At 45.6% G+C, this 11,182-nt stretch overlaps 1 protein-coding gene across 50 annotated transcripts in view; it reads right to left on the bottom strand.

Moving 5' to 3' along the window:
* Celf4 (CUGBP Elav-like family member 4) overlaps positions 1–10,177 on the bottom strand; it is a 275,189-nt gene extending 265,012 nt beyond the window's left edge. For all 50 annotated transcript variants that reach the window (XR_007835666.1, XM_051202193.1, XM_051202185.1 and 47 more), the window contains exon 1: positions 9,737–10,177. Coding sequence is in view for 49 of the 50 variants with exons in the window: in XM_051202193.1 (XP_051058150.1) it covers positions 9,737–10,022 (286 nt within the window). In the remaining variant the exon portion in view is untranslated. The remainder of the gene's footprint in view (positions 1–9,736) is intronic.
* Positions 10,178–11,182: the final 1,005 nt, after the last annotated feature.

Genomic DNA, 11,182 nt, shown 5'->3' on the forward strand with positions numbered 1-11,182 from the left:
AACATCGTCACCTCTCTGGATATTCTTAGAACCAGTCAATATGATTAATTTTACATGGGCGTAATTTCCTGCTATTGTTGTGGAGTCCTCCCGGCCTCCCCCATCAGCAGCAGCATGATACTGTTTCTGGTTATATTGGTCAACCAAGATATTGATATTATTAATAATGGATATCTATATGCTAACCTTTGTCCACACAACTGAATCACTCTGGGCTGGCTGTCACATTTCTTTAAAAGGTATTGATAAGCTCATTACAGGAAGGGCGTATACACGCTTCAGTGTGTGCTTTCTATTTCAAGCACCTGTGAGAATCCACCTACATTGGATAGGTTGGGGAAGGTAAGGATGTTGTTTTCAAGAAGGCATATGTATACATATGCTTGTGATGTGTGTGTGCGTGTGTGTTGAACACCAACCCTTTTAGAGCTGATCAAATAGTCAATTAGAGCATTATAGGGAGGAAGCAGAATTAGAAGGTCCCTACAAATACACTGTGATGTCATATTTGATCTTTGGATGCCTCTTGTCTCCTAGAACTTGAGAGAGAGAGAGATGATTTGACTTTATAAGGATATTATTAGGTTGATGCCTCATTCTCTTAACTTACCTGCCAGGTGAGAGATGCTATTCACTGCAATTTGCATGGCCAGAACCAGCCACTAAAAGTTACACCCAAGACTAGTTTATAGGCTGGACTTGAGCATCATGCTTCTTGCTTTACTTAGTTTCTTACACTTTTGGTTGTGAGCCTAGCCTTTAATGGCTGAGCCATCACTCCAGTCCCTGACTTGGTTTCTTTATCTGTGAATAGTCAATGATAATTCATCTGGCTCTACTTTCCTAAGACCAGAAGCAGGGAGGCTGACTCAGCTCAGCGTCTCAGTCCTCTGCACCAATTCCCCGGTCAGAGGAATGCTTGGCAGGCCATCAGACCTTGCTGATTCTGTGCCATGGTCCAGCCTTCTGTCTTCTGGAAGGGAATGGGTGCTGGAGTTCTGTGTTGAAGGAGTGCTTTGTGTGTGTGTGTGTGTGTGTGTGTGTGTGTGTGTATGCATGTGTGTTCAGCTGCCAAGACCTCACTCCTTTGTGTCTCTGGACATACTGTTAGGCCTACCTGCACGGATGGGGAGGTATCAGAGATCCTGTCTTTGCCAGCTGGCTCTACTGTGGTCCCATCTGAAAATGCTCCCTTGTAGGGGTGCCCCTTCCCTTGTCCCTGTGCAAAGAATCTGGTTAGTTAGAGAAACCCTCTGGATCTTCAGGTACAGCATATGAATAAACCAGACATGGATTAATTAGGTGTGACTGCATCATTAAATTAGAATAATGAACAAACAGCCACGTATGGCGTTCGAATCTGTCTAGAATGACTCCAAGGGCTGATTTTAACTAAGTCACTTGTCTGTCAGTTTGTAGGTCTGGGAAATACTAGAGAGTGAGGGTTCTGGTATATCCTGAGCAGTGTGTTCTCCTGGAACTATTCACCTGTGTTAGGGGTGTCCTTCACTGGGCAGGCAGCCTCCACTGGATTCAAACAACATGGTTCGATACAATGTCATCTATGCAAGCTTCAGCTGGGTACTTTTCCCAGTGTGAACTATGGCAGAGGTACAGGTGCTCAAGAGATGGGAGGGAGAAGTTAAGAGGTGTGGGTAGAAGATGGGAAAGGTATCGATCCTGCAATATTTATATGGTGGTGTACCATGGCTTGTACATGTGCTTCCATCACACACACACACACACACACACACACACACACACCTCCACTATCTCTGTTTCCATGGCTTCTATTTTTCTAACAACACACTCTCCACATAGATTCGTAGGTGAAATGAATCTTAGTTGTGTAATTTTAGAAACAGCTGTGGAAAGACAGCCCCAAGCCCTCAACCAACATCACCAATCACACTTCTTGTCCTAGGACAAATGACTGTGCAGAAGAACTGTTTTTTTTTCTTTTTGGAGAGAGAGAGAGAGACAGAGAGAGAGAGACAGAGAGAGAGAGAAGGAGGGAGGGAGGGAGAGAGACAGAGAGATAGAGGAAAGAAGCTTGCTGGCTTTGCTGTAAAATGGTAGGGCAGCTTAATACATGGGAGTGGTGGTAGGGAGATCTGTTAGGTGTGCATAAACCTTTGATCTGCGGCCTCTCTTAAAGGTGATAATTAATTAAAGCAGGGTGTACTGCAATAAAGTAACTCCGCAGTCAGTTTGTGTAGGGCTGTCCAGGCTCTCAAAGTCCTTCTCAATTAGACCTGTGTTGCAAGCCAGCTCATTATCATTTTTTTCCTCCTGAGTTTGATCACTACTTTTGGTATTCCCAGAACTAGGACTCTGTCTTTCTTCATGAGGGCACCCGTTTATTTATTCTTGCAGATGCCACATAGGACCTGCTCTTGAGCTGAGCTGCTGGGAATCATTGCTTTCGAGCCTCAATCAGCTAGTGCTGGAGAGGAGATACAACAGGGATAAGAGAAGGCAAATTTGGATCAAGTGGATGGGAGCAGCCCTGTGAATGCGTAACCCTGAAAACATCTACTCTTGCAGGACTCAAAAACCAGAGGGATTTCTGAGTTGATGGACTTGCTATAAGAGCCTCCTCCATTTCCACTCAGCAAGTCCCCAGGGGCCTGGGTGGGTACAGTGCTGTAGCCACACCCCTGCTACAGTCACCTACATGTACGCCAGAGGGGAATCCCATGCACAGTGATCCTGCTTCTGAGTATGTCAAAAGTAGAAGATGAGAACTTTGGCTGCCTCTATGATTGTCTTTCTGTCCTACCCCCATGCGGTCCATAGGAATGTTTACTTCATTTTTCAGGCCCCATTTTGGGTCTAAGATAAGTCAATGGGTGAACAGAAGACACAGGTCAGACTTCAAAGAGTGATGGGTTGGGGATGATGATGGGATTCTCTCCCTACCACCTTATAGCAAAGCCAGCAAGCTTCTCTCTCTCTCTCTCTCTCTCTCTCTCTCTCTCTCTCTCTCTCTCTCTCTCTCTCTCTCTCCAGTAGCAGGGATGAGGAATAGAGTGAGAGGAAGGTCAATGGACAATGAAAGCCACAGCAGATCCAGGAGGGGAGGTTTGTTACTGATCCAGCCTCAAAAGTGGTTGGATAAGATGGCATGCTTTCTGCCATTCTTGGAGAGGCCATGCATTTAAAAGACTTGCAGAAAAAAATGTAAGGGGCAGAGGGGATGAGCTTCCTTGTTAAAAGTTCTGGAAAGGAGGGCAATTGGTAGACTGTCACACCCTGTTTGCATTTAGAGAGAATGCAGCACAGAGCTCAGAGGACCAACTGAGCTTATTAAGTTGTGTGTGTGTGTGTAAACATGTCAAAAAAGTAGGCTGGGATGCCCAGAGGCAGTGTGTGGGGTAGAAAAGCAGTGGGTGGGGAGCTCAGTCCTGTGGGGAGCTGGGCTCTGTGGCTGGCTTCTCAGATCCCAGATGTAAGGTCATTTCTAAAATGAGTCAATGGGTGAACAAAAGACACAGGTCAGACTTCATAGAGTAATGGGTGGGGGACGATGATGGGATTCTCTTCCAAACCCAGACTTCTGAGTGGAAAAACCAGTCAGATAAAAAGAAGCACACCTCCACATTGCAGCCTGGGTGCTGACAAATCCATGGGTTCTGAGGGGGAAGATGTATATAATAACGAGGGCAACCCTTCTCTCCAGATTCTCTCCTGTTCTCCGGTGCCTTTATCCTGATGTCGTATATAGCCCTGTGTGATGAAACTTCCCTCCTAATCATCTCTATGCCATTGTCTCTGCCATCTCTTTCCTATGCATATATATGTATATTTGTGCAACACACACACACACACACTCCCAATACCCACACAGGCCAAGTATCTTCCTGCACCCCACCCTGTGGTACTTAGAAGCACACTGGCTTTTACACTCTCTGACTTTTCTTTTTGCATGTCACATGGGATTCCTTTTCAAGTTCAGAAGCCACTTCGATCTCAACCACTATCAAACAGCACACCCAGCTTCCACCTAGCATTTGGACCCTACACTGTTGCTTTTTAAACACTTCTGCCTGCTGTGTTGGGCCTCAGTAAGTGCTGCATCTCCTTTACTCTAGAGCCACCCCACCTTACATCCTTCTCAGCTGAGCTCGTTCTTGGTCAAATTGGAAACTGACCCTCTTCCAGAGACATGGAAGTTGTGAGCTCTGTAGTGTTTTCTCTAAATCTGTTTTAGGCAAAGTTGGAATCAGTTATTTTCTTAACTAACGAAGTCCCTCTCATCCTGGTTTATCTTCTAGAACAATGAGGGTGGTGATACTAATGACAGCGATGGTGATGTGATATCAGAAATGTCCCTGGAACCAGCTCTCATAAACATAAACTCTGAGAACTTCTCAATGACTGTTCATGGAGTTTTAACCTTAGTGTGCATTTTTTCTAATTGTTTTCTAGCTATGACTTCATTAAAGAAAGGCTTTGCTTTTATTTTGTTTGGTGCTTAAGAACCCACAAACACAGGGCAACTGGAAGAGCGAGTGAAGGGAACTTCAAGGGGATTCTTTCAACTTGACATTACTGTCGGGGCTGGGGGCACATAAGTGTCTCTGTTGAACTGCAATTAAATCTAGGACAGCCCTACTTTTCATATATGTAGAATGCAGCTGACAATTCTTGTACATGGATGAACATTTGGGCACATGTGCATGCTAATTTGCCTATGTGTGCTGATTCACAGAGCATCTGTTTTAAAGATAAATAAAATTATGCTCAAAGAATAAATAACCACAATCCTTTTAAATAAACCAATTTTTCTTTGCTTTCCAGACACACCAGCATCTGGAATTTGGAAGCATTTAAATGGTTAATGTTGCTCTAATATGCTTTAGTCTCCAAATGATTTTTACTGCTCTTTTTTGTGGGGGGGGAGGATAAAAATTTTAGAGTATTTTTTTTCTTGTATTCTTATTCTAGCTATCCTATTTTTTTCCTATCTCTGAAAAGGCAAACCTTTCTTTTAGCAGTTGTAAGTATGCAAGCAATCATTCAGCCAGTAGTTTTTTTTCCTTAACAAAACTGACTTTTTATTTTTCAAAGTAATTAAAAGAAGTTCATCTTCATTGAGCTGACACACATGCTGATACTCAGTTTTGCTCTCTTAGATTCATTTGAAAATGGAAACCAGATAGTGCTTCACAGTTTTAATTCACCTATAAGCACAGCAATTAAAAAAAAAAAGCCGTTTTGGCTAAAAGCAAGAGGTGGAAATTTGATGTTCTGAGAAACAGTTGTATCTTCAAACTAGAACATGAGATGTAATTTTATGAAGGTGGTTAGTGGTTACAGATTAGCAAAACATAACCATAATCTCCATCTCTCTTCTTCCTCCCACTGACAGACCAAATCAAGGAATTTCAGATGTTTCCTACTTAAGTGTAGCTTAAATAAGTAGCTGTGCAATTGATAGTGAAGATGTATTAAAACGATGTCCCCCCCCCCAAAGCCAAATCCACAGAAAGCCCAGTTATTCAGTCCCCACCCTTCTGCATGGAGTATGATAGTACCGGAGGCTGCTGCCCCTACAGCAGTAACCTCTGGGTTTGAAGCTTCCTACCCCTAATCCCAGGATGTCACTAGAGTAGATTTTTTACCATGCAGTAGCTAAAAATCTCCATGCAGAGTAGTTACCCAGATACAAAGCTGTTCTGACTGGATCATAAGAGGGACTTAGCTGTTTAGATTTAAATGTGTTGCAGACTCCCAGAACAAGCGCACATCAGTAGTAAAGACAGTTTAAACCTTTGGGGGACAACCCTATGTTTATATTATATTAATTCATAAATATTATACTAAATACCACTTAAATTGGACTTAAATGACTTCAAAGATAATGCATTACAATATGGCTATCCAGAGAGCACTAGTCTTTATGTATCCCAGTGACTCAGTCTTTACTGCCTCCTGTGTGCTAGACAGGACCAAAGTTATGAATGGATTTCTGGTGTATTCATGTGTGATGCAGTGGTGTGTGTGTGTGTCTCTGTGTGTGTGTGTGTGTGTGTGTGTGTGCGCGCGCGCATGTGTGTGTGCTTGAGCATGTGCATATGTGTACAGACGTGGATATATGTATGTATTTATGTACCATCAGTTCACCAGGAAACAAAAAGAAGTAAAAGAAAAATGAGAAAGGAAAGAAGTAGAGTAGTGGGTGACCTATTCCTTTTTCTAGGGAAGAAAAATTCTACAAAACAGAGCAAAATTGGCCCTCAGCTCATTTCTGCTACTATCCTGGGAATTGGCCTCTCTCTTGTTTGATCAATACTACAATGTCTTTCTCTTTGGAGTCTGAAAAAAAACAAAAAAACAAACAAACAAACAAACAAAAAAACAATCTTTCCAAAAGTGCCTCGAATTGGGAAGAAGAAAAGGTTCTAGTTAGCGAGAGTTTGCATTATAGTGGGCTTTCTTCTGTGCAGATTGTTTCTTTGATTCTGATTTGGCCTTTCCATCCCCCCTTTCTCTGTCTACCATACACAGACCCCTTCCCACCGATTGCTTGATGGTCTCTAGGGGGTAAATTTACCTTTACAGTAATTATCCCACTCCACAGCTGCTATTTGCTGCTTCCCAGTCCAACAGCCTTTTCTGGATGTCAGGGGTGGGGATGATCCACAACGCCCACCCACTCCCTCCTCCACGGACTCCCAATTCGACTGGAGTAATTGCCTTTTAAGGTGCACTCTACGCATGGCAGGTATTCTATTAACCCTTGGAAGTCTTCCCTTTTATAGTCACCCGAAATGGCAGGTGGCCAAGAAATGGATACCCACCTGAAACCTCATGCATATCATTAAGTTTTTACTAATTTTTAGGAACCAATATTGTATATATGTGCCCACTTTGGAGACCAGTGTCTTGTTAGGTCTCTCCATTATATGCCAGTGTAATTCATTAGAAGTTAAACACTCCTATGCCCTGAAACCAGGCTTAACAAAGGCATGGTTCCATCCCTAGACTTACATTGTCAGTTTAGAGATTGGGAAGATGTAGAAGCCAAACGCAGCTTTCATTCTTCAAGTCTCATCCTGTTTTTTAAGTTAAGAGTAATTAATCACCAATCGAAAGCAAGTAATTTTTTTAGGTGGCCTGAGGCTTATTTTATCAGGGTTAGCTAATAAATCAGACAGCATCAGTGAAGTAGGAGTTCAAACTCTACTAGGACTGAATACGCCAATTCTTAGAAATGCTTGAATTAATTTAGCTCTCTGGGAGCTTCTCAGTATTGTCAGGAATGTGGTGGTCCAACCCTGACTCTTAAAAATCAGAAGGATGGAGGAGCAGGAACTTTCTTAAGGGAAAATATAGACCCAAATTATGAAAGGCAAGAGGCAGCAATAAGGCACCCAGTATGCCAGAGCCAGCAGCCCTGCCTGTCAAAGACAAGCCAGTTTGCAAGGATAATTATTGGGGAAATGAAGTTTTGCCTGTCTTAGGAATCCTGGACAAACATATACATTATACTTGTGTGTGTGTGTGTGTGTGTGTGTGTGTGTGTGTGTGTGTGTTCGTTCACATGTGTGCACGTGTACCAAGCCTTCTGTAGCTTCCTGATGCAAGTGATAGAAATTCTTTACTATAATATGAGAGAGTTCAAATTACACTAGAAACAAAGTGGTGGTATCAGCAAGGGACTGCTGAGAAGAAAACATAGAATAATGTTAAAGTTTATCTGCATAGGAAATGGAGAAGTGATAAGGTGTTCCAATACAGAGCCCACAGAACATCCAGCTCCCCACAACTGTCTTTTGCCTCTGGTGGGTTATGATCTCTTAAAACTTTGAAATCTTAAATTACTACAAGAACTGCTTGTTCAGATGGGCATCCTCCCTCCCCCAGGCTGTTAAAATTCCATTATTACTATTTTTAATACTGAGGACCTATTAGAATGACAAAGGTTTTTATACAAACCTTGATTAGCTTCTAGGGAGCTTGATTGGAAAGGGAAAAACTACAAAGGCATGGTTGCCTCCAGAGGGAGGGAAAAGAAAGTGGCTTTCCCCCCAAATATTATTTTGAAGCCTGACTTTCCCTTCCCCCCATTCAGTCTCTTTTCTGAACAGACATTTTCTCCATATTGGATAAAGGTTGTTTTCTCTCTCCATGACAGCCCCCACCTCACCCCACCCCAACAAATCTAGTATATTTCCATTCTGCTGTGTTTTTTTGTGCTACTCAACATGCCATTAACTTTAAGATTTACTCCTCAGCAGGCAAACTGGAAGATGCTAAAGCCAATAAAAACTGCTCTCTGGGACTCCAACTATGAAGACTTTGGAGCTCTGTTTAGTATTCGCATGAAGGGAGGGCTGGAGAATGAGGGTGGTTGTGGTAGTGAAACCCTCTTGCTGCTCAGAGAGCCACTCAGCTCTGTGTGCTGGAGGATCAGCTCTGTTCATAGTCCAATTGTGGCCAAAGACAAGGCTGCTCTCTGTGTGGGGGTGAGTGTACGTGTGTGTTTTCATCTTCAAAACCACCAGCTCTAACATAGCAGCTTCCCTAGCTCTCCACACTGCTGTTTATTAAAACCTAAAACCGAACAGCCATACATCCCTACAACTTCCTTAGCCTGGTACTCTTTCCCCGCCTGGCCATCAATCTCTCTCAGAAAGCATTTAACTTGCCCACACAGCTCCAGCACCGATTAATCCCTGGTGCACATCCTATACATTACTGTTAGGGAGCGGAGCACTAGGCTAATTTCGTCACCCACCAGCCACCCACACACATTCTACAACTGAACTCATTTGGGGCTTTGCCTTAAAGATAATAAAACAAGGAGAAAACAGGCAGGCTGCAGACAGTCCCATGACCACTTTCCTAAAAAGTTGTTAGGCTTTAATTCTTTGATTATTCTGTCTCCACCTTCCCTAGGCACTCACTAGCAGAGATTGCTTCTAGGGAGAAATAATATACTATGAAGCTCCCTGTATGGTGAGTTTGGGATAAAAGGTTTACCTTTCAAAATGCATCTCTTACATGCATATATTCTTCCCCAAATCGGAGCCTCACTGGGGAGGGGGATTGTTCAGGTTTCCTAGACTCTTCACTCCACCCAGGGGATTCTTGGATTGGATTTTTATCACTCCTTCCACATATCCAAAACAGCCCCTTCTCACCAGTCACACCACAAGCAGACTACTGAGGCACATATCTCGCTAGAGAGAGTTTACCGTTAAATTGATAGCAAAATAAAAATATCTCTTTGAATTTGTTACCCCCCTCCCTTTTAGACGGCCGCACTCTTGCTCTTCTGGCCCACACAGAGGAAGAGGGCAATTCCTGTAGTGTTTTCAGCACCAGGGCGACGGACAGCACCCCAGATCCCGGGCCATCTGAGTGCCCGCTAGTCAGCTCAATTTTCTGGGTTTGCCCAGAGCAGCTGTCCCTATCCCAATGTTTCAAGTCTCTAGATACAAAACCCTCAGCCCAATTTGCCCCCACTCCTTTCTTCTCATCTCCTGTGCCCACTGCCCTCTGTACGGCACCGCTTCCATCGGCTGCTCGCCCCAAACCCAGCCTTGTCCCGGCGAACATCTCCCCACACACCCCAGCTCGGTCTCCGCTGCCGAGCGCCTCCCTCCTCGGCGCCCGCCCGCGGCTCGCTTTCGCCCCGTCTCCCGCTTGCCAGTAGCTGGCCGGCCAGTTTGCTGCCCGCCCGCTTCTGCTCCCTGGCAAAGTTGGGAGGGAAAGGTGCTCTCACCTTTGTGCATGCCTGTGAACCTGTCCTTTAGAACCGTAAGCTCGTAGATCTTGCCGAACTCCTCGAAGAGGGGCTTGAGGTCCTTCTCATCCAGGTTTCGGGGGATCTGCCCAATGAACAGCTTGATGGCATCGTGGTCCTTCATGGGAATGGTCGACGGGTTCCCCGGGCTGTGGCTTAATCCGTTCATGTGCCCAGCGCTGCCCGGGCTGCTGCCGAGCCCGTTGGTACTGAGGCTCGCGTTGTCAGCCTGTCCGTTTGCTAACGTGGCCATCTTTATATACATAGAGAAAAATCTTTCCTTTTATTCTTTCTCGCTCGCACTCTCTCGCTCCTCTCCCTCACTAGCTCGCTCGCGCTCACACACGCACACGCACACACACACGCGCACACACACACGCACACACACTCACACACACGCGCGCACAAACACACACACCACACACCACACACACACTCACACGCACTCACGCACACACACACACACACACACACTCACACACTCACACACTCGGGTTCTCTCCCCCTGTTTCCTACACCTCGCTCTGCTCTTGGCTTTCGTTCTATGCTCTCTCCTCTCTTCTCGTCTCCTCTCCTCTCCTATCTTCTCTTCTTTTGCGCGCGCGCGCTCTCTCTCCCTCTCTCTCTCTCTGTCTCTCTCTCGTTCTGATGTGATTTTTTTTTTCTTCTTTTTTCTTTTTTCTTTTTTTTTTTTTACATTGAACAGACAGGATCTCTGTCCTTTCGGTTTAAACAGGCTGGACCGGTTCAAGTTCCCTGCCAGATCAGGGGTGGGGGCGGCGAGGGCGCGCGGTAGGAGGAGGGGAGAGCGGGGGCCGAGAGTGGGCGCGCTGGGGGGCGCACGAAGGCAGGCGGCGGCCGGGGGCAGGGCGGTCGGGGCGGCGCCGGCCTCGCGCGCCTCCCCCGTCGGCGGCCCCGCGGAGCGGCGGTGGTACAGTCCGAGACGTCCCCCGGCTATAAATAGCGCCAGGCGCATGGCTCTTAGGGAGGCGCTGAGATTCCGGGCCCCGCAGCCGCGGGCAGCGGGTGCCTGTTAGCCACCGGGGCTCCTGGTCTCTTCTCTTTGCCTTTTGGAGGTTATTATTATTTTTTTTTTTTTGTAATAGCAGCAGGTGCAACCTTTTGTATTTTCAAAGCATTGATTTTCATTTTCGTGTGGGTAGGTAGGGGGGCGTTATCCACTTAGCTGCGCTCTGTTAGGGCGACAGGCGGGCTAAGCTAAGGCAGGGACGGCGGGCGGGGCGGCGGCGCAGGCGGCGGCGGAGGTGGAATGGGCGCTTTTCTTTTCCATCTGGCCCCCTTATTTATTTATTTAGACTAGAAAAAGCCACCAGGCTTGGAGGGAGTCCGCCCAGAGACCCGAGTGAGCACTGATCAGTGTCGAGAGACAAAAAAAACAAAACAAAAAACCAAAAAGCGCTACAT

This window comes from Phodopus roborovskii, unplaced genomic scaffold (assembly GCF_943737965.1).
Source record: "Phodopus roborovskii unplaced genomic scaffold, PHOROB, whole genome shotgun sequence".
NCBI classification, from domain to species: Eukaryota; Metazoa; Chordata; class Mammalia; order Rodentia; family Cricetidae; genus Phodopus; species Phodopus roborovskii.